At 38.4% G+C, this 24,898-nt stretch overlaps 1 protein-coding gene across 5 annotated transcripts in view; it reads right to left on the bottom strand.

Moving 5' to 3' along the window:
• Nucleotides 1-24,898, bottom strand: part of ccser2a (coiled-coil serine-rich protein 2a) — a 58,534-nt gene that overhangs the window by 12,361 nt on the left and 21,275 nt on the right. For 4 of the 5 annotated variants that reach the window (XM_075478616.1, XM_075478607.1, XM_075478601.1 and 1 more), the window contains 6 exons: nt 13,457-13,550; nt 10,407-10,515; nt 10,095-10,275; nt 8,317-8,382; nt 8,097-8,216; nt 5,085-5,231 (listed from right to left, as the gene is read on the bottom strand). In XM_075478616.1, coding sequence (XP_075334731.1) covers nt 5,085-5,231; nt 8,097-8,216; nt 8,317-8,382; nt 10,095-10,275; nt 10,407-10,515; nt 13,457-13,550 — 717 coding nt within the window. The remainder of the gene's footprint in view (nt 1-5,084; nt 5,232-8,096; nt 8,217-8,316; nt 8,383-10,094; nt 10,276-10,406; nt 10,516-13,456; nt 13,551-24,898) is intronic. The other variant, XM_075478621.1, reaches the window with a different exon arrangement.

Raw genomic sequence — 24,898 nt, 5'->3', positions numbered from 1 at the left:
TGCTACTTCACTCTGTGCTGTGAAGAGGGCCACCCTTCAAACAGGACTTTAATATAGAAGAGGAGGAAATAAATTCTGTTAGTCACAGAGAGAGAGAGCGAAGACGAGAAGTGGAAGGTTGCAACTTCCCAGCAGGTACAGCCAAGGTTATTTCAAAGCCCTCTCAGTGAGACTGCCGTAGGAGAGAGGAATAAGTTTTCCTGAACTGGTTTTGTCCATGTCCTTCCTTAAAAACCAACAACTGTTTCAGCAGGAAGCCTTGGCAGAAGCCTCCCATTGAGGCTTTGTTTGCAGAATGGAATCGGCAATGAGGAATAAAGGTTAGCTTGGAGGGCTTGTGAACAATTCTGACAGAATCTGGTAGCTTTTGCAGAACTGTGGAGCTGCTCAGCCAGTTGGATTTTTACATGTTCCATCATTGATACCACTCAAATGAAGGACTGACGGAACATTGCACAGGCAGTGAGACAAAAAGTGGGAAATATTTAAGTTATTCTTCATATATTCCATCTATCGACTGCATGAAGAAGACTGCAAGACTGATTTCATTTCTCGCCCAACAAGCACTCAGGTCCTGGGTTCAATGACTGGAAGCAATAGTGTCTCTGTTCTTTGCAACAAACATAACTCTTCCAAAGTAAGGTGAGATGAGGTTGTCATCCTTACTGCTGCCTTCATGACTGGACCTGTGCAGTATGGGATAAACTATTGCTCTGGCCTTGGGGGAACAACTTTGACAAACTCTGTAGAGCTCTTTATGTAGTAGACGAGTGTCCAGTCCTCTCAGTAAAGCGGCGATGACAAAGATTGCTTGGACATTCAGTTGAAAAATAAAACGGGTTAATAAATCCGCTGAAAATAAATTAAATGTATCAAACTTTTTAAAAGCTGGAAACCAGATAAGTCTGCACTTCCACTGTAGTACATGAAAAAGTGCAGTGCCTTAAAATTTAAAAGCATTTCAAGATCTCAGTATCATTGTTGTGCTGTTTTAATGTCATATTTTTTCTTAAAAAAGTGTATTCAGGGTAGAACATAATGCTCTTACAACACAATGTCCCCTCTGTGCAAATATGGCTTGAAATCGGTTTGGACAGTAAACTGAAAAAGGTTATCATTTAGATCGTGAATGTAACCAACACGATTTATTAGGAAACATTTACCTCTTAGTGTGTCATTTTCAAGTTTGTGAAAAACAAAACTGTCATGATGCATGTGTGAAATCTCCTTTCTCTCATCAGAAACCACATTAGCATTGGTGGTTTTAAATATGTTCTCTCACGATTCCTAAGATTCATTTTAGTACACATCATCTCTCACTAAAGCAGATGGTGAAGCTTGAAAAAGCAAAACAAGAATTTAAAAGTCAAGTAAAAGTGATTTTTTTTTTTGTGATCCCACAACCTTTCTATCAACAGCATTTAGACATCACTGTCATGCCCCTCGCCCTGCTTGGATGCTCTAATCCACTACACAGAGCTTTATGTAGCAGACTACAGCTAATACTCAAGTCTGGCCATCATTTCTCACTTCACTGACTTCGGCAATTAAATACTCACCTGTCCAAAATGAAGTGTGTGTATAAATAAATGTCCCTGTGTGATGGTTTGTCTGAAGGAGGAGAGCAGACAGAGAGAATGTGGGTGTCGAGATAATGTCAGAATCTGTGAGGGGAAAACTTTCAACCTGCAGCTTAATACTGATCACTCTGCCTTTTTCTTTCACTCCCAGTGACATCAAATTGATCTAATTACAATAGAGGTAAGAAGTCAGGAAGAGTAGCAATCTCAGAAAGACTGGCAGGCAGATAAACACAAGAAAAGAGAGAATTCACTGAAGCAAGCAAGCAAGAAAGAAAACAATGGAGAGAGCAGGAGTGATAAAAAAAACATGAAGGGAACTCTGAGAGGAGAAGATGAGTTGAAGAAGAGCTTGTTAAAGAGGCAGAGGGGGAGAAGGAGGGAAGCTGTAATTATCCTCTCTGTCTGCAACTGATGTAACGCTGCTTATTGTGTTGCCATTGTTTCACTGTGGCTGCTCATCTGCATGTTTGTTTATCTGGGTTATAAGAGAGGTCGACTCCCCGGTCCTCAGTCGGATAAAAACATTGTTCAGTCACACCGACTGGATGTGCTCCACACTCGAGCACAAGAGGTACATGTGGTGCATCCTGCCCTCACATTCAAACACACACACAAAAAAAAAATCACAAGCAGACAAACACAAGGCTGTGTAGTTTTCTATTGTGTTAAATCTGAAAAATCTGACCGCTCAGATTTTATTTGCTGCAAAACCAAAAAGCAGAGAAAAAATTTCTGCAGCTCCGGGGAGCTACTCACACAGATTATTTTTCTACAAGTGATACTTAAGTAGGTTCTAATGTGACACTTGGTATGTGACAAGCTTTGAGAAGCGTAACCAATATTCTGTGTATTTTCAACATTGAGAGACATACTCATTTCTTATTGTGAGGCCTTTTTCCTGTGCATGCTGCTGGACTGAAAAATTGGATCGGAAGCAGATTAAAATGAGAAGCTAGTGCCTAAAGCAGTTGGTTAGTTGCTATGTTGCTATGTTGCCAAATTCTTCCTACAAACTGTGATTAAAGTGATTCGATGGGTTACAGCAGCCCTCGGGGAAACAGCCCACGACCTTTGTGGTTCCTGAAAAGAAATATGGGCATGGATGGCATCTACAAGGAAATTATTGACTGTTTAAAGAGACGACGTGTATAAAGAACTGCATACTAAAAAGTAAATCCCTTTAATAAGCCATGTCAAAGAGCTATAGCCTGTGAGCTTATTTCTTTTGTTGTACTATTAGTGTGAGTTCAAAGCACAGTAAGAACTCAAGTTCATGCCCAATATGCCCAATATGCTAGGAGGACACAGCAAGGGACTCCAGACCTCCCAGTGTACATTTGAACCTCTCAGTTACCGATAAAGCAACTATATTACATATCAACTGTAAGGCTATAAGATTAAAGCTATTGGCCTTTGACATCCACATTAATCTGAGCTTATCCTTTCAGCGTAGCATTGAAAAAGACTATCAGAGGGCAACAGATACTGTAGTACTCTCATACAGAAGCACAGTAAATGTCAGAAGTGAAGAAAATCAACAGCAAAGAGCATTTCAGAGGGGAAAAAGCAACAACACTGGATTAAGATTTGTTCTATGCTGTTGTCTGCTGAGGGAGTTGGACAAACTGGTGAAAAAGGCTGGTTCTGTTGTAGGTAGAAGGCCAGACCCTCTCAGTGCTGTGGTGGAGTAGCGGATGAGGAGGAAATTAAATTCTGTTTTGGATAACAATAAACATCCTCTCCACAGCATCCTGGCAGGACAGAGGAGCAGCTGCAGTGAGAGGCTCATCTCACTGCAGCTGCAGGACTGAGAGGTTCAGGAGGTCCTTTGTCCCCACAGCCATAAGGCTTTTTAACAGCTGACATGTTCTTCTCCAATTTATTTATTTATGTATTCATTTATTATTAGTATTATTATTCTAATATACAATCATTGTAAATACTTTAAAAATAAAAAATTACATTTTGAGCTACTTGACTAATTTTGAATTTCCCCCACTGGGGGATGAATAAAGTATTTTTCTGATCTTTCTATTCTATTCTGTTAAGATATTTGTTCATGAATACGTTTGTTTGATGAAAAACACTGAACAGTGAAATAAAGAAAACCATACTCGATTAACCTGAGAGTGGAAAAAAAAAAACTGATGGAAACAATGTGGAAAAACACAGATGAGGTCAATTGCAAGAAGAACTCTGCAGCAAAGTTTGTTGAAGGTCATAGTACAATACCAAAATGCAGAAGAAACATCTCTTCCTTTCTGATATTTGTTCACCGAATATTCTCTTCTCTTCTTTTTAGTCATCAAAAACCACAACAAAAGTTCCCAGCTAGGCTTTTAGAGCAGCTGCATGCTCGGAAAAATAAAACGTTATTAATATAATGCATTTATCTCAACAGTGCAGTAAAACAGAGACCAGCAAATGGTCTGCACTCTGGTGATGATACAGTCATGTAGATTAAAGGAGGGAAGAATGGATGATGGAGATGAAGCAATATCTAAAAACAGCAACATAAAGAGTAGAGGCAAAAGCAGGGAAGCAATCTGAATGTGTTTTACTGCGCTATTGTGCACCAGGCACTACAGGTCAAAGATAGATGCTCCCACCATAGAGATGATTCCCATCCAGTGGAGCTCTGGTTTGATGGTTGCCATGGCAACAGTTAAACCATATGTTCTTGCAGCAAGCAGGGACCTAATGTCGTTAGTAAGCTTGCTTGTTTTGTCCTTTATTTTTCACCTGTCGTCTGTGTGTGATACAGAAAAATATACATTTACCAAATACGATCCAATTGAGATTTAAATTAATGAATTTTCTCAGTGGAATCTCGTGACAATGCTTACATCTACCTGCTTTGTATGTGTCCATGTCACCCTTTTAGCTGAGAGCAGGTCAATTAGGAGAGTGTTTAGTAGGCACGCTGCCTGTGGCACTCCCGCTATGAAATCAATAACTGGCTGCCACACTGCATGCTATTGTAGCTTGATTCTGCAAACATGGAACACGTATCTATCAATTTTTCATCTTACTCCTGCTCTCTGCCTGCATTATTACTCCCTTAAATCTCTCTCTGTCTTCCTCCATCACTTCAACATTAACGCCAGTCTCCATGTTCTGTGAGATCTGAGTGTTAGGAGTGGAAGACAGCGTGACAACCACACTGGCAGTCTGATAAACTGTATTCGCTGGAGAGGACATGGTACAGCGATTTAACGCTCTTTCCAGTTGTGCACCACTGGAAAAGTGCACAGCAGATCAACACATTGTACACTTGCAGTCAGTCACCTGTGTGGTCCCTTGCCAATCTTTACTGCACCTGATAAATGTTTCTAAAAATGATTATTTTGATTGAATCACTGGAAAAAAATGTAGCCAACCAATCACTTAAAGTAAAATTGATGGGAGTTGGGAATGGTTTTATATGAAGTGCTTTTTTCTGTATGTGAACAGGGACTATATTAACAATACTGAAGTGAAATCAGTAATGTATGGACTCACAGCATGGTTTGGTGGTCTCCAGTATGTCTGGGTAGCCTTGTCATAGTGGTGCAGTATCCGTTTGTCCATCTGCCGGTCATTCTGTCTTAGTGAGGAGGGAGCCCTCTGGTGGTGGCACTGACACCTGACCTGTCGTCCCTGATAAGGCTACGAAGGATGGAAGGTAGGTAAGGTAGGAAAAATGGCTTGACAAATATGATGACACGTTTTCACAATTTTACAAATTTACAAACAAATAAATAACTTTGTATCATTAATAAGGAAATAACCCATTTTAACATAAAAGCTTTCATATTACAACATGGGACTGTCACCTCACAGCAAGAGGGTTTCTGCTCAAATCTAGGATAGAGCTTTTCTGTGTGAAGAATAAATGCTCTCCCTGTGCATGTGCGGGTACTCTCCCAGCTTCCTCCCACAGTACAAAGTCATGAACGCTAGGTTAATTGGGGATTCTAAATTGATTAAAAGCTGAATAATAGTTATGATTATATGTTAGAACACGGGGAGCAGAATGAACCCCCACACATTGTCTTTCTTAATGTTTTAGCTCTAAACCCTCACCACGAAAATAATTTTCAACATCAGAAGCCATCTTAAATAGGAAGTGGCTATAAGTGTAAAACCAATCCTATTCTCCAAACATCAAAGACATAAATGCTCCACAATACAGCAACCTCCATAACATTAAAATTCAAGTTACTCGCTTTAGTCCAAACAATCTTAAAATATATGTTTACAAGAAATGAAGAAACACCAACAAGGACAGAAGTGCCCATGATAAGATACAAGAACAGAAATTTTAAGCAGCAGATAATCTTATAGTCTTATTTAGAATGAATGTAATCCAAATTAAATATAGTCTGGCTTGTAAGAATAACAATCTCATCACAATTTAAATGTAATAATGCGGAAAATTAAACATGAATTACAACCAAATATTCATCAAATGTCAGTCAAAAGCTTTACTGACAATTTACTTGGGTTGACCTTTTTCTTACTAAAGTTTATAGGTCAATCCATTTCTGGAATGGAATATCAAAATTACTTGTAAGATTTTCTTTTTTATATGCGAACAGAAATCAGGAAAGCATATATAAACTCTTTTTTTTGTGAACCACTGTGAACATTTCAATGCAGCCCAAAGCAGAAGAGAACATAAACAGTCTGCTGCAACTCTGGTGGAAGCAGCATCCAAAGCTGCTTCTGTCAGGTAGGACTGTCTTTAGTATGTGTACCTTTCTTTCCAATGCTCTTTTCTCAGCCCTCAAAATAAACACACACACACTGTAGTCTGCAATAGAGTTTCTCCCTGAGTCACACACAGCTCCTTTGTTGTTTTTCTCATTACTCCACTGTGCTAAATTCAGCTGTTTCCCACCTCAGTCTCTGAGCAGTTGCAAACACTTTACTTCCCTCTGTTTACTTAACCCTTAACCAATGTTAATATTGTCTTTAAACCAATTTCAGGAACAAACAGCAGCTTCAGTAGTCTCTAGCTGTGTAATTTCAGATAAAACATTAACCATAGGTCTTTACAGACCTCTAAACAATTTTGCTCCAATTACTAGTCAATCACAAAGTTGACTGTAGGGTTGGTCAGCTAATCAAATGTATTCAAGTCTTATATGTTATCATATGTTTGTTAAGTCCTGTCTGTAGTGTTTTTGTTGTTGTTGTTCTTAATTGCTGGGGATGAGGATGTAACATCTTGTGCTGTGCTAAAGGTCTGGATTTCAACAAGATGCTCCAGCACAGAGTCGGTGGATTAAGAATCACTAGTTCCTTCTTATATCCTCACTACACTTTCACTCTTACAACCTCTGCACTCATTAAAGTCAGCCACAGATCTGAAAACATGTCCTGGCTTACTCTCTCCTTGCTTGTTGGGTATAAGGGTGCAACAATATTGGGCCATTTGAAGAATGTGGTGTAGGTGGGTGTGAATTCTAATTGGACGGATAGTATGCGGCTGCTAAGCTGGTGGACAGGCCTTGCTTTGACATTTTGGCATTTCTCAATATGGCAGGGATTTGAATAGTGTCAACTAGGCATGCAATTTTTTGGCTAATAAAGGGAAAAGTGGAGGCGGAGCAAGTCAAGATGGAACAGCATGGACGTTGTTGGCACAAATAACACACTGATGAGCATGTAGGAGATTAAAAAAAAAAAATAAATCAGAAACTGTATTCCCACCCACGATGGACAGTATTATAGTAGGTCTTATCTTACCACAATAAAGCTAAAGAGTGAGAACATCCATACATTATCAACCTGTTACATGGCGTTTCTGTGTTTCACAAATTCTTCTTGTAAAATCGAATTAACATGGTATTGGTGAAAACAGTACATGAAGCAGCAGCAGACACGTTTAACTCAGATCTCTGGAAAGATCTTAAGTCAACGAGCTGAACTGAGAGAAGAAAAGCTATACAAAAGCAACAACAAAAGATAAGTCTGTATTGATATTCTACATGTTGCACTAATTACTGTGTCTGGGCCTTGAAAAGGATAGTCGCCATATCTATGACAATTTTGAGACTCGTTCATAAATACTTCATGTAAAAGGTTTCTGAAATGGGGATTAAATGTACATCGTATCATTAAAAAAAAGACCATCTTTCCTTAACTCACAACTGCAAATAAACATTCTGGCAAGGCAACACAGAGTCACCAACATTTTCTTGAATGGCATTTTTAATTTATGTACTCACCTCAGCAAAGGGCAAAATAATACAAATGGATGGTGGCGGTTGTTGTATTTTTTTTAACCCCTCCCATATTTACTCTAATCAGGTAGGTATTTTATTTAGCTTTATATTTCATATGTTTGCTTCATACAATTTTAAATTAAATTTGGATTAAAAAGATCTGCAAATCATTGGATTGTCTATCAATATTTTACAGGGAATTTGAGCTTTAATTAAAAAAAAAATATTTCAAGTCCAATGGTTGCATTGTAAACATATTCAACATGAAATATACCGTGCAGTCCTCATCAAACAAACTCACCATTTGTTCCCGCTGATGTTGCTGTAGCTGTTGACACTGCAAAGTAAGCTGTGCAATGGTCTTGTCCCGACTCCTCAGCTCCTCTCTGAGCACCTGCACTTCTTTAATCAATGCCTCCAACTGAAAGCACACACAAATAGTAAGCTGCAGTAATGTGGGACAATAATGTATATAGCATCTCCAGTGAACACCACTATAAACCTAAAGCAAAGTTTCTTACCTGTGATGCTGTGGTATTGTCTTCAGTCTCCTCAGAAACATCTGCTGGAGAGTCGGTTTCCTCGAGCTTGAAACAAACAAAACACGCACAGATGCAGAGTACACAGTGAGCTGAATCAATTGCCTCAGGCGTGCCTCAAGAGCAATAGTGACTTCACTACGGTGAAGGAATTTTACTCTTTTACACATAAAGTCCACTGACCCTGAACTCTCAGCAACCAGTGTTATACACCAGAGGCACAATATGTCAATGGGCATTCAATATATTTTTCTACTGAATCCAAAAAAATGCCCTCACACATATACACATATATTTATACATATATATACATATATATATATATATATACATACATATACATACATATATATATATATATACATATATATATACATATATATATACATATACATATACATATATATATATATACACACATATATATATTTTCTACTGAATCCAAAAAATATATATTTATTTACACACACACACACACACACACACACACACACACACACACACACACACAACAGGTGAAGATGTCATCGTTTGCTTCCACTGCTTGTTGTCACAGTTGAAGTATAATCCATTAAAATTCTAATTTAAAAATCAGACCAAATGCCAGTCAAACGCTGGAAATAGTGTTTTTTTTTTTTCATTGCCAGATGTCACTAAAGTGCATTCAATACCTCTCCTACTGTCGCTCAGCTGCCATGGATAGAAATTTTATTTCACCCTTATATTCCACCTGATGCTCATAAAAGTTACATAAAATTATCCAATTAGAGGCGTTAAAAGAGGTGAGCTAGACTGATTTGTCTGACTGTTAGTGCTAATAGATGAAAGATAAATTAGGATTCACCAAGAAGAATTTGTTTTGCAGTTTATGCCTTGAGTTCAATATCATAAATAAAAAAAAAAGCGCACACACCTAATTAGATGCAGAGTTAGTTTTGGGCTAAAATACTAATTCTTCCTCACGAGGCCTCAAGTTTTTACCTAATTGCAGCAAATATGCTGAAGATGTCTGAAGGAGATACTTGTTTGGCTAAACTGAGTCAATACATTTAAGATAATTTTGTTCTATGGAATGTGCACAGTAAAGGGCTGATATATATTATACAGTTCTACAGCGGTTTAGATTGGACAGAGTTTTTCTACACTGCAGGTTTCATGTGTTCATCTCACATTTAATTGCAAATTTTCATAAGCTTTTATTTTTATTTTTTTCTCTACCAGGTCATCCTATCTTTTTCCTCTCGTAGGCAGAATTTATTTAATGATCATCCCCACAGAGACACGACTTATGTATGTAGATAAATATACATGCAAGTAAACATGTGTAAACAAATGTATGGTCGTGTAGTAACAGACCGTTTCTTAGCAATAAAAATACGTGTGAACATCCTTCTGTCTTTAATACATTATCAGTCACAACCCACTTTAGTTTAGCCAGAAAATACTTTTCATGTTGTTCATGGTGCACACCTGAACACAAAGATACAATGTGCTCCAACACACTTAGGAAGATTATTCAAACTAGCTCTCTGGCAAACTGATACAAAGCTGTGTTTAACAGAAAAAAGAGCTGCTCAAACCTATAATCCTAATAGTAAACAGCACGCAGACAAGATCTGCCTGTTAACTGTGTATTCAGGGTGATGCAACCATGTAAAAAAAATAAAGGATTTAAGGGACACTGAGTTCTCTCAACACTGGTACATGCAATAATACCATTTACTAAAATATTCACATCACTCTGCAATTTTGGCTCAAACCTGTAATAATGTCTTGAGTCTGAGCAGCTGATTCTTAAGTAAGTTGCAATCCTGAGTCATGTGTTCAAGTGTGAGTTCATCCAGCATTGGTCTGCAGTCATGTTGGCGGCCCTCAGATTGGAGGGGCTGTGAAGAAGTCCTTGAAGCTTTCAGACCATCGTAATGCTGGAAGACATGGACCCTAAGAAAGAACCAACAGTCAAAAAGCTTCAGACAGACAGAAAACATAATGATATTGCCTATTTTGTGTATTTTTTCTTTTACTTTTTTCTACTGTTGACTTCTTTTTAGCAACTTGCAAGCCTGACCAACCTGCCATCATTCTGGAAGGGATCTGGTCCACTCCAGCGGTGCTGTTTACGCCGCTGCCCCTGTCGACTGGCCCGCTCTGTACGCTCATTATGGGACATTCTGTTAAAGTCTGTATGAAAAAAATATTTTGACCAACAGTGAAGCCTTCAACATATGTCAGCAAAAAAGAGGCAGCAAGTGAGAGGAAAGAGCATATAAACTACTTCTGTCCTAAAATTAAAAAAAAGTGTTAATAGCATACAGAGAATAATACTTCTGTTGATAGTGCTATGAGAAAAGATAGGAAAAGCAGCATACACAAGATTTAGCACTACTTTGTTCTTAGCCTGTCACACGTAAAAATAATGATCTGCTTAAACTCATTCTCCCTTTTTTTTTTTAATCAATTGTTACCACCATCCAAAGCAAATATTTGCTCACACACAGTGACAGGCCAATTCATTTTCAAGGAGGTACTGTAAAGGGACACAGTATTTGGAGACATTCAGGAGCATATAACTGTGAAATGAACCATGACTGCGACAAAATTGACAACTAACACAGCGTGATCCCCAGGAAATCAAAAGGGTCCTTGACTTTCTATATCCAAGACACTTGGATGCTAGAATTGAAAAAAAAAAAAAAAGGGAGAAAAGCAGAAAAAGACTGAAAGACCCAATCAACTGGATTCAGCAGTGAGTTAAAATACTTTACCCTGCGAGTCACCACATAACGCAGTAGCACAGTCTGCTTCATATGACCCTGTTACATTCCGAGAAACTTAGGTGCTCCAGTGACTTGTTTTCAAGTCAGAAAAAGTCCTCTGAAGTAATACAAACGAAATATGTTCCAACTGCGAAAGGTCCATAAATGTAGAGAAACTCAGACGGACAGTGGAGAGAGACGACTCCTTGTCTGGTCAGCTGATGAGTTGTTAAAGGGCCAAAGAGAAAGTCAGCCCAGCTCGCAGCCTGACTGGCCCTGTCTTTGTTGACAGCCTTGTTTTTCTGGGAACTCCCTAGGAACAGGAGCAGGGGAGAGAGGACTGTGGTGGTGCTCGTGTGAGAGCAGCTGAGGTGACTGGTTCATGTGCAAGCTAGGAAGTCTGAGAGGGGGAAACTGTGGCCCCTCTCCTGTCATGGGACACTGACAGCTGGATGAAAACACTACACGAGTCTCCCTCTATTCTCCTCTCCCCTTTCCTTCTTCCTGTTTTGTGGCAGAGTCAGGGTGTCTTTAGGAGAAACACCCTTCCGACTGCCACATCTCAGGGCCTGCCCTGTGGGCTGAGTCTAACTGGACACTTCAGTGTGCCTTGCTTTCACTCTGCCTCTCGTGACATTAACTCTACCCATGACAGAAAGCTATAAATAAGGCTGCTACCCGAAAAGGAGTAGGAATGGGTGACAGTCCAGTTCACATTCCTCTCCCTCACTTCATCTTCCTTTCTCAGCAACAAGGGTATCACTGTTTACAGACACCATACACTTGTTTGAAAGTTTATGAGGTACAGTATGCCCAGCTAAGGCTAACTTTCTGGTGAAGCCATTCAAGATAGATGTAGATTCCACTTTATGATCATTTCTGGAGGTGTAGTTTAAAGTTATTGTGTGTAAAAATAATAAACCTATGAGTAGCTAAACATTTTAAACCTATTTGTGTAGATGGTCCCTCAACACAGACCATATCACCACCATAAAAGAAGAAGATATTAGAGGTATTAGCTGTTGTGGCTGCTGTTTTGTGGGAGGTTTGAGGGTACATATTTGAGGAATGTAGGGTCATACCTATTACATAATGCAAGAACAGGGATGGCCATGCAAATCGACTTCATCAAAGAAGCGTAAAGATGAAGAGAGGAAGAAAATTTGAAGTAGGCAAAGGCAAAATACAAGAAGAAACGTTTGTGCGGCTTTTTCCAGATAATTGCTGATGAAAGTCTTTTGTTAAACAGCAGGTTGATGGCATTTGACATGGTTACTGTCTCCAACTTGACTGCTGGATGTCAGTAATTGTTATTGACTGTTACTCTATTAAACATAAATTATTTAAACCAGAATTTTGGAAGTTTAACCATGATCTGAATTAAAAATATAAGTGAAATATATATTTGTCCTTATCTGCTCAGTTATATTTCTCCATTCATTTTGACAGCCATAAACTTCCAACTGAAAGGACAAAAAACAGATGAATGTCAAATCTAAGGAATCCGAACCCATATCATGTAGGTGATGACAACAGGACATAGGTATTTCTCGGCCAGTTATTTAGTGTGCTTGCCTGATTGTAATGGGAAATGAAACCTAACCTAACCTCAAATGTTTACAATGTTATAAAAATATGAACCTTTGGTTAGAGCAGAAAACCTTTAAAGCCTTAAAAATAACTTTGCAGTTAAAAAGCTGACCATCGTGGACTTGGTAAAGCTACAGTATGCTGTAAAAGGGTAAAGCTGCTGTATTCGACCAAGTTATTCTCAATAAGGTGTATTTAACAAAGTGGCAGAAAACTTATAGATATAATATCAAGATAGACGTGGGCGATGTAGTGTATAAATAATAAGCTTTTGTAGTACTCATCCCAACATCACGCTACACTTGTCATGGGAAAGTCTGTGTATGGACGTCGCACCCTTGTAGGCATCTGCTCATATAAACAAAGCCAGAATAGCTGGCTGAAAACTGTTTTAAGTTAGTTTAATAGCATTTATTCAAAGTCTGGAGTTTTAATTTAATCATTCTTCAGCAGCTAAACATTAAAGAAGTGACAGCACAACATAAAATAAATTTAACAATGTTGCAGAGGCAAATCTTCACCCAAGGCATTGAATTTTTTCAAGCCTTTATATCCCATAGAAGGATTTTGCTGGAAATGGAAAGTTTAGACCTTGGTAATGCATTAATTTACAATTATGATGGAAACCGTTTTGCTAGAGGTAGGCTGTTATGCAGAAATAATGGACAACCTCCAGTCCATGAAACTTGAGAATTTTAAGCACCTCACCCGTTTAAATAAATTATGTGGGATAGCTGCAAGTGCATGAAGAACTGTGTGCGAGTGTGTGTACTGACCATGCAAGCCATCCTCTGAGAGATCCACATCCAGCATGAGGTCATCATCATCTAAATCTCCAGGTCCCGAGGGCTCCAGGTTGTTCAGGATATCCTGAGAATCACCAAAATTGAAGGTAACACAAATTTCATTATACAGCATTCGATAGCATAATACATTTACTGTAACTTCATTCGTCATTCAATGATTTTTTCTTCTGGGCAAGGTGCTTTTCTCAAGACAAACTCCAGATAGACAAAAGTAATACATGACACACAAAAGAATAAATAGAGATGCAATCTTTGCCTGCAATTAATAGAGCCTTGCACGCATATTTTTGAGTGACTCGTCATTTAATTCACTGTTTAATTGGCATATCAATTCATTTCTTCTGTAATGCAGTTTAAAGATGTCCCGCCCCTTTTCAACAGCCTAACAAAGGATGTTGTTCTTCCATACATCAAGACACAATCAGAACAGGCTTTCAGAAAAATATCAACCAATTATCAACCAATAACACTTTGAAAACCTAACAAAAACACTTCTAATAACAGCCTCAGAATTTGAAGCTAGTCTGACTGCTGTGCTGCCGTGTCCCAAATATTTCAAAGCCCCCCCAAAAAGCACAGAAAATAATCAATAGTTCAAAACTTATTTTTCAAGAATTTTTTATTTTTTTGCACTTTACAAAACTTAATTGACAGGCTTCGACTAGAAGACACAACTGTAATATTAGCCATTATTGAATATCTCCCGCGTTGCACAATAACTGTCTGGTGCTCCGAGTTTCAGACTTAACGCCGAAAGAATAATGATGGAAATGGAAATACTTCTGTAGTCTTTCAAATAGTGCCAGCAAAGATGTGGGTGGAATGTTTGTTTCTTTTTTTGTAGTCTGTAAAGAAATCAATCCGTTTCAACTACTGATGTCCTCTGGTCATTTTCACCATCTTCACCGTTCACCTCCACCCTGTTGCTCTCTTCCCCCTAACCTCATAACTCTGATGCATTAGTTCAATCCTAAAAGATGTTGCTTAAATGCATCTTGTTTACACATCATCTCAGGCTCAATATGTTCTAAAACTTACAATAATAGCAATAAATACACATTTTGTGATCAGTCTAATAACTTGTTTTACCCTTTCATGGATCTCTTCATATATAGTGTATCCATATAGTATATATTATATGGTGTTTATATAGAATATATAGATTTATTGTGCTCTGTACAACAATTGACTGCATGATATTGTCGAATTGCTTTTCATAATACCATAATTGTTGGACTTATGGACTCACACACCCTAACACACACAAACTTTAACATTTAACATTTTAGAAAGCACAACACCATTTGTAAAATAATACGGAGACACAGATTTCTGCGCTCAGCCGATAAAAATCATTCAGGTACTATGTGTAGCTGGCCGTGAGTCAACAAAAATCTGAGGGTCAAGTCAAACTTGACTTGAAAAATTAGAATCTGCTTAGAAAACCACAACAATTGTTTCATTTAACATTTGATCGCAATTTGAGTTCCAGTGCCTGAACTTCAGCCTTCCTGCAGAAGTCCATTTCACCGTGGCAGGACAACAGCTAAGAGCACTGATAAATCAATTGCACCCTGAACAGCTCCCTCAAGTCTTCACACAGTGAGGGGAATCCTTCTTTTGCACACACACATTCAATTAATTACAGAGAGATCATAATGACAAACATCCAGGATAGAAAGTAGTTTTTTTTGCCCCTGTAAATGTAGAGAATATTCAATAAAGGCAACGTAGTCAATATAAAATTGTTAAGTTTCTCTCTATGGTCAAATCAAATGAAAATTAAATACAAAAAATAATGAACCAGACATCTCTGTTAAATGTCCTTACAAGACTTCTGTTGTGAAGTGGTGCAATATAAAGCAAATTGAATTTTGGTCTGTGTGTGGTGATAAAATATCACATCATTATTATTATAATAACTGAGCTGAGTAGGAGTTATTGAAATCCCTTCTATCGTGAAGACTTTAAAAAAATGTTTTGTTGAATAATGAATACTAAGAATTACTTGATTTGGGGACTTTGAGATTAAACAGTAAAATCAATCAAGCTGCATCTGAACAGCTATGTTAGCTTAGTATCTGTTGTAGCGGATTTCCCTGACACATGACATGCACAGTGTACAAAAACCAAAACAAATCCTGCAGCACAACTAGCTCTTAAAATCTATGCGAAGGTCCTCCACCTTAGTCCAATTTTAATGGTACACTCTCTCCGCTCTCAACACAACATCAACCAAATCTTCAACAAATATGACTGGATCATAAACCGATCAAAACCTTCAGTGGCTTCATTTTGAGGTTAAAGCTCACCGAGTTTGACAGTGAACACTGAAACAACCTGAAAAACAGTCTCACAAAACGAGCCACTGCCTTCTTTGAAAGTGTTTTTTGAGGGCATCTGGTAGACACTGGGTTTTTGTGTAAAGAATGTAGATTAGCACCATGGCACACAATCAGGGAAAATAGCTAAGTAGGGCAGCTCATCTTCCGTTCAATCAGACAACTTGAATAAAATATGCACACGCGCGCGCGCGCACACACACCAACACATACAAACACGAGTTTCAGCTGTATGTAAGAGTGTGTAATCAATATGTGCCATGGGAGGAGTGTTCTCAGATATTATTGTCCTTCACCATCATTTCGACTCGCATGAAGAAGGCGGCTAACTCTATAACTTTCTAATGAAATGTCTTGGGCAGACATGCGCATAAGATCATTGATTTTTGAAGGCCAATTACTTTACAGAGAAATGTATGCTCAACTACTTCTGTATTTGTGTAAGTGTGTTGTTTTGAGATAGTGAGAACAATTAAGAGAGCATCAAGCAGAGCCGAACAATCAGGGCCTCAGATTGCATATTGCATATTTTACGATTGCATTTTTAAAGATTCTCAGTTTCAATCAGTTTCAAATACCCGATTTCAATGAAACCAAATGTTACTGATGATATAAACCCCTCCAATGGCTCCATTCAGTCTGTGCAGGAATGTGAAGGGTTCACTAAAAGAAGCGAGTTTGTCATCTAATCAGAATCTTTCCAGCTCTGCGTCGCTAGGAAGGCAACGAAATGTGTTTAGCTCTGTGATCGGTGGGCAAAAAAGTAGTAAAACAATCAGGGATGTATTAGAAATGACGATGTGTTTTCCTATAAAGGGTTGCTGTGTAATCACAAAATATAGGACCAGGTCCACCTGCTGTGGGACCACAAACCACACGCTACATGAAGCTTGTTCAGTGTACCTTTTAACTGGAGAACAACTCCAGAGAATAGCAGAGTAGCCAGGTAGCCCATTACTCATGGTGACAGCAAAAAGAGAATGAACATTGTCCATGATTTACTTTTCATGAGAAGACCAACACCAAGCTGAATTTGGTGCAGAAAATGAAGGCTTTTGTGAAGCATTTCAACTCCAGCTGTTCTCCAAAATGACAGGATTAGCTAAAGCACAAAAGCTTTACTCTTGGTATTGTTTGCCTCTTGGAAGTATGGGTTTTGATCCATTTTAAAAGTTTATCCAAGACAGCCTCCACCAGTGTTCAAGTAATGCTATTATTAGATGATAAGTTATAATAAATCTCATTGACCACCTTGCTGCTGTTATTCTGATTGCTGCATCCACTGTTAAAGTTGTGTTAAAGTTTATTTGGGAAAACCGTCGTTATGCACAATTAGTGCTTAACTTATCAAGTTCATCGTGCACTTTTACCTCAAATCTACATAATATCTGTTTCTGTCATTAAAACTTGACATGCGTTAATAAGCTGGTGTTTGAATCTAATATTGGTAATAAATTAACAATCGTCTGTATGTGAGCACAGGTCTCTGGTGCTTGGCCTGTGCCTGCTCTCAGACTGTGTGAACTCAGATGTAATTGAGTTGCTTTTGTGTGCTCAGCTGTTGTGCATTTTGCTATTCACCATTTGGGACCTGGGTGTACATATAAAGCTTTTGTGATGGTGTGATTATTAGTCAGGGAGATTTGCATTTCCCTGATTTGCGACCAAAACCATATTTGTTTTTGGTCGCTTTTGAATTTCCCCCATTGGGGGATGAATAAAGTATTTTTCTATTCTATTCTAATCACACGGTTTCTTAAAAGGTAACTTTTGCTGTTAGAAAATTAAAAGTAAACACTAGCAAGGTTTTGTGTTTGTTTGCATTTGTTTTGTTTTTTAAAACCTCCAACAAAGGAACAAAGATCAGAGGGTCAAGGTGTTGGTGCCACTGATATGCATCTCTCGTGTAACATTAGTAGTCTCACTTAGGGTTATAGTTTTTCATTCTATATCTTTTGAATTACTGATGGTCTTCATAAAACTGATCAATTTTCATGCGCCTACATACTCCGGATGCATGTCAAAACATCCAAATAATAACTGTAATAATAACACTTTTGGACACCACTGCACATTTCCTCTCCACCATAAATGATGTGGCTGCTGTCCCACAATTTAATGCTGCAGGTCAAGGCAGGTATGCATTTTGTGTGTTCTATTAAGTGTATTTCAGCTTTTTCCTCTGAATACATAAATACTCAATGACTTGAGCTGTTTGTGTTCTGCTGTGTTGCTCTGTTCACATAAATATTGCATTCAACACATTATTTCATACCACATCACGTGTATTTGTCCCAGGCCTGCAGTTAAAGGGGAAAACAAAACTTCATGCTCTTATAATATCTACGATGTTAATTTGTAACTCATTTTGAAAGAAGAAAAACAAGTGACTTACATTGATATGACAGGTTTTGGTGCTGCTCTGGGTCTACTTAATGGTCAGCCCTTTTTCTTTGGCATGGTACATAATAGCATACATTTTCTGGGTTAGTTCTAATTTATTATACACTACTGTTACTGGATACTTTAAGAACACTAAAGGATATAAAATCTCAGCTTACTGTGAAGTTCACTATATAATGAGTAGTGAGTGACTTAGGACACAGCAACTAAACAATTTCACTAAATCATAATCATTTCATTCTTAGTGTCAAAGAAAACCATAAAGCAGAATAAAAGCACAATGTGGATCCCACAGACTTTTCAGTTGATATGAGTAAAAATACCAACAACTGGATTTTCAGAAGCAGCATTTGAAGGATTAGATATGTCCACTGTATGTCTGCACTGATTCCATGTAGTCCACTCCACATTCCCAGGGATCGCACAAGTCTACTGAGCAGGATATGTTGCTGTTGGTACAAAGTAGTTCTGTACTTTTTTAGCAGGTAACTGTGTGGAGCAATCTTTTGTTTTAGGCTTGCAGTTGAGTGTTTGTGTCATGTGAGCCTGACAAGCAGAGCTAAAACGCAAAAAATACTGAATCACCTGTGAGCAATGGTGAGCAATATAGAGGGCAATCACCAACGTCACTCTTCTATCTAGATTCTAGACAAACCTTGAGCATTTGAATTGGCAGCTATCTTTTAGCCGCTCAAAGCAAAGAGTGGTCAAAACCTGAACATCACAGGTCTGATGACGTCATATGCATTGACTGTACATGGTAGAAACAGGCCAGGTCTTGGTATATTGAAAACGGTATCCTGTATCCTGATAGTATCCTGTAGATGTGAACTATCAAAAGTAAAAGTGATCGTTTCTGTAAAGAGAAAGAGTGCAGCTTTACTTTCAAGATGTTGTTTTTGTTTTCACAGATGTAACAATCACCATTTCCATTTAAATGATGCTTCAGAAAAAACTGAGCACCAGAAAAATAACAAAGTGATTCTCCGGAAGAAACTATATTTGAACTTTTTCTTGAAACAGAAATTCATTCCGAGAACAAATGCAATGTTCTCAAAAGTTTGAAAGTTTTGAAACAGCAAATTTGCTTGAAAAAAATCATTTCAGTTCATAAAACTACAAAATATTACAATGGCACGCCAAAAGATTTCCTACTCAGTGTGAAGACTGTGTGCTGCAGCAGTTTAATAAAGGCGAGGAAAGGATGGCGAAATTCCATGTTCAGCATGAGAAACCCTGAAAGCAAATTTCAACATTCGTAAATGAATTAGTAATGCTGTGGTACACATTTTGAGTTGAAGAAAAATAATTCTGTTGGACTCTGGCTCAATGTAACCCCCTGCGTGTAAGGATGCATCCACTGAACAGCAGAAGAATTTCACACATGATAAACAGGCTCTGGCTGCTCGCAGATGTGTGCGTGCGTTTGTGTGTGTGTATATGTGCGTTGCTATAATAACAAAAAACACACAAAATAAGTCTGAGGAGCAGAGCTAACACCCACACGTTACTGCAAGAAAAGTGGAAAGCTATAAGAACTGCTCTGAAAGCCATGTCAAATAAGACCCTTTCATCATAAAGGCAGCTGCAGACAGCAAAATAAATAATTACAGCTTCTTAGTGGAAATACCAATCACAAGGGTGTAAAGCATCTCCTTGGCTGATCCGATCTAATTTCACCAAGTGGGAAAGCATAAAACAAGAGATATTTCACCAGTTCACAGAACTGAAGTTGTCTGTGTGAGCTTTCTTGGATTCTCAGCGACCCACAAGGCAAATTTAAACCTGTTGGGATATAGATTTATAGTTGATTAAGGGTTTAGAGGAGATATTTCTCATTTGAATCGTTCACATTTGTCACGGGAACACTGATACTGCTAAATATAACAAAATTCTTTATTTCCGGTGCTATGCTGTGCACAGGCAAACAATCAGGGACAGACAGAGGCAGTGCAAAGGAGACCCACTGAGAGAGACTGTTAAATGAGTGATGACAGCTGTAGAAGAGCAAAACAGAGTTGGAAAACCCTTGAATCAGCAAGTATGTTTAAGCAAGATTGATCTTTTTCCCCATTTTGTTTGACATGAAAGATGTATGTATTGTTGACAGAATAACAATGTACTATTCGTGCCACACTGAATATACTGTGTGTAACTGTAGAAAGGCACATATCTACTGACATAATAGAAACAACCTTAGTCATGAATAAAAAAAACTTTAAGATTTAAAACAAACAGACAGTTTCAACACAGGAAACTTTTTGCACTTGTGGCAGAAAACTAAAAGATGATCATAGTTTGCAGTGTGTACATTAAGTAATTAGCAACAGCTCTGCTCAACTATGTCACTGGAAATGTCATTTTTATAATGATATCATATCCATTTTATTTAATATAATATTCACAGTGGTTAACTCATATGTAATATGATGCAGGCCAAGCTTCCACAAAAAAATGTAAATATTATCTGCTGATCAAACGTTTTCTACTTTTCTGTATACTGGAAGAATTCTCAGTGGGTTTTAGGAGTACTATATAAGCTACTCACGTACGCATGAGTGATTTGTCTTGAAAAGCTATTATATCAAAAACAGAAACACAATGAGTCACTTATTCCATTGATTGATTTGGGGTGAGGGTGGGACATTCCAGCAGTATGCTCGATGTGACTCGATGATCTCTGTTAATCGCCTGAGCTGACAGTGGTTATAATGGTGTTGCTGATTGGTGGACATCCACTACCGAAAAAGTAGTTACCGGGAAATCCAGACTTAAACGAGATTCTAGTTTGAGCACAGTAATCAAGTTTCACCATTCTTATTAAATTTTTCTCTGAAACACTAGGTGCGTTTATATGGACACGTTTAATCTGATTAAATGCACGTTTAAACCGATTACACGTGTAAAGAGATTAAATATGCGTCATGTAAACAGTCAAACAATCTCCTTAAATATAAACGGGTTAAATATTTAAACCGATTACAATAGGTGGTTTGGACCGTTCATATAATCCGATTGAAGGAGGAAACTCCCCATATATACAGGCGCACCTGGATAAACCGTTTATTAGAACACGTTTCATGTTACTGCGCAAGTGTAAGGGCGGGCGAGATAAAGTTAATAAAGACTGTGTAGTTCTAGTTAAACAGCAGATAACGGAAGATATCGAAGTTAAAATGACGGCGACGGTGAAGAAGAACAAAAATTGGTCGGGGGAGGAAACGGTGTTTTTATTGAAAACGTTGCAAGAGCAAAATATCATGTCAAAACTGGACGGGAGGAAGATGAGGAACTCGGAAATCTTTAATGATGTCCACACAGCCTTGAAAGAGGCAGGGTTTGACCGGTCCGTTGACCAGATTAAGTCAAGATGGAAAGCCCTGAAGGCCGCCTACTCCAATGCCAAAAGGCAAAATGGTAAAAGCGGATCAAGCCCGGCCAATTTCGCGTACCAGACGGAAATGGACGACATACTGGGAGGCAGACCCCTTTCGGACGTCAGCCATGGTGTCGATGTCGGATTTGAGGAGGAGATAAATGTTACTAGTAAGTAGCCAAATATCTTTTTTCTATGTGTGTAGCACAGAGGCGGCGCTACAGGGTTGCTTGGGGTTGCTATAGCAACCCCAAGAAATTACTCAGCAACCCTAAAGTAACCCCAGACTTTTTGTCAAAACGACCTATTTAAAACAATAATCCACGCTTTGCTTGACATTTTAGTAAAACGGCATTGAACACGTCCAAATAAACCTCTGGCCGATTGGCATAAGAGACGGCATTTTCACAGCAATGAATGATATGGACAGGTATGCCTGTCAGTGGTGCGTGTGTGCTTGCGTGCGTGGACTGGGACTGTCCTGCCCCTTGGCCTTCTATGCAGTTTTTTTTTAAAGAAAAAAAAAACAGAGCACCTCATTTTTTCATGTAGGCTAACACAAAGCAAAGAAACAGCTCAGACATACTGCAACATTTGTTAAAACATCGTCCTATCAGATTAAATTGCTGTAACATGTAAACTCGGAAGAAATTTAATCTCTTTATTTGTGGCTCATGTATACAGTTCGGTCGAATTTTAATAAACCGATTACATGTAATCTCTTTAAACGAAACGTGTCCATATAAACGCACCTATTTACTGTCAGCATGAACAGGCTTGAGCTAATGCTGTGCTGAATCTTAACAGATGCACTGTGTGGACAACAAATCACAGCAATGCCAGGAAAGGTTACATATAGTCCATATATTTATTTGAAAGCCATGAAAGCCATTTTGGATTCATCTTGCCAAGCTGCTGCTATTATTTACCTTCATTCTACTTAGCTTGGTACCAATAATGGGCTTTGAATAACATCACTGGAGGTGCAAACAAAACTCGAGTTTTAACCTAAAAGGTTGCTCGCTGTCAGTCAACACAACAGACAAAAGCAGGTTAGCTTAAAGCATAATTACAGTAACAGCATAACTGGAGCACTGGCAGCGTGTTTCATAAACGTCTGAGCAATCTGCAGTCAAATGGCTTCAGCACCTCACCCATTTAAACACTAATGAATTGACCTTTCTCCATAAAAGCCAAAAATTAGAGACAAAATAAATACAATAAGGATAAAAGATGGCCGTACTTCTGCAGATTTGAAAAAAGTCCAATTGATGAAACCAAAGTATTATACAACAGCTGGAGCCATTTATTTTTTCAACCCGGGACCAGAGGTGATCATAGACAGAATACAAATTATAACACTCCAAGAAGAGAAATTTTAAGGCAAAGGAGAAACTTGACAAGGTGCATGATTAATGAAATCAGCAGATCTTCAGGCTTAATCCACACAGGTACTTTGTTTGAAACTGGATTTTTCCCTTTTTTCTTAAATGAAATCAAATAAAATTCAGAAAATACTATAAAAAAAAAAAAAAAAGAAAAGACTACATTCATATTAAAACATATAAACGAATTTGTGGCACTGTCAGATGCTTGACAAATAAACAGGCAACCTTTTTGTGTTTTATGGAAGACTATAATGCAGATTATCGTGTGTAACTCTATCTTCCCAACCAGAGGAACTGCCTCATGGGAAGAACAGTGCACACTCTGACATCACTTGCCCTAAATCTCAAGTTATCCACATCTACACATCAACTCTGAAAACAGAGTTTCTGATTATCTTCACCCTCGAGGGAAATTTTCAAAAGGTTTGTTTTCAGTTAACTAAGGCTGTGTTTGATGTAGATGTAGATGAAAGGCCAAATAAATATCCATCCATCCATCCATCCATTATCTATACCGCTGAATCCGTCGATCGGGTCGCGGGTGGGCTGGAGCCTATCCCAGCAGTCAATGGGCGAGAGGCGGGGTACACCCTGGACAGGCCGCCAGTCCATCGCATATATATATATATGTAGGTTTACTATATCAAATCATAACTATCATCTGCTCGACAATATCTAAACAATATTATTACTTTTCCAGGTTTCGCTACTGTATCCAGAACTGAGTCAATAGTGCATATGTCCCTAACCAACACAACCATGATTCATCGTGAGCGCTGAACAAAAGTTCAATAAGTAATCTCATCAACTCAAAAATATTTCAAAAGTTTAAGCACAGAATGTGTCCAGTTCTGCTGTTGCTGCTCATACATTGAGCTGAGGCCTAAAAAAAAAAACATGCAGTGATTGCAAGATGTGGCCCTCAATTTCATTGCCAGCTTAGGAAAGCTGGAATTGTGCTTATCAGCACAGCAAATCACAGGAATGTCATTATAAGCTCAGGTAGCCCACTCCTTGATTTTGCACCGAGGTTTATGGATACAGACAAAGCCACAAATTAACACGGAAAAAATACACACAAACCAGAAACACTTTCAAGCACATCTACATTGTGCAATCTTAAGGATGCACAGTGCCTCCATGTGGCCCTAAAAAGCCACCACAGTCGAGATATGTGGCTGAACAGGAGCTGCATATCCGACCCACTCTCTCATACAAGTGAGAAACATGACAAACAAGATTCAGATACATAATCCTGTCATCATCGAATGGCTCGTGTTTTTATGCATCAATAAGAACTGCCCTTTTTGCAAAGAAGAAATAACTCCTGCTGCAAAGAGCATTTCATATCAAATCTTGACAGTAAGCGTAGGTGCGTCACAACTACCAACACATTATGCTGTATACATGTGCATGAACTGCCAATCATTTTGGACAGACACTGTTTTGTGACAGGATTACATTTGTCGCTTTCTTCAGCTCATGACAGGCAACTATTTACTCAATGAACAAGGGAAGAATGGGAAGTGAGACACAGATGAAACAGATGGAGGGGAATGGCAGAAAAAAAAAAGGGGTGGGGATGGAGGGAGCTCACTGCATCCAATTACAGTAAGTGGGTTCATTTCCTCTAATCAAATAGCTCAGTTAAATATCTCAGAGGCACATTTCCCATAGAGCTAATCTTCACACATCAGCAATCAGCCACGACATCTTTCTCTCTTTTTCTCCCCCTCTTTCTGCTTCTGCACTTTTCCTTTTCATTCTGTGTTTCTCCTTTAGCTCCCATTTATTCATCAGACCTTCCCCACTTTACAGCAAGGACTGCCTTCTTCTCTAACCGCAGATTTGCACCAAACAAAGACAAGTTACTGCATTAAATGATTTCTCCAGTGATTTCTGG

This window comes from Odontesthes bonariensis, chromosome 2, assembly GCF_027942865.1.
Source record: "Odontesthes bonariensis isolate fOdoBon6 chromosome 2, fOdoBon6.hap1, whole genome shotgun sequence".
In the NCBI taxonomy this organism is placed as follows: Eukaryota; Metazoa; Chordata; class Actinopteri; order Atheriniformes; family Atherinopsidae; genus Odontesthes; species Odontesthes bonariensis.
Note: the sequence above shows the minus strand (reverse complement) of the source record. Positions and strands in the feature narration are given on the sequence as shown.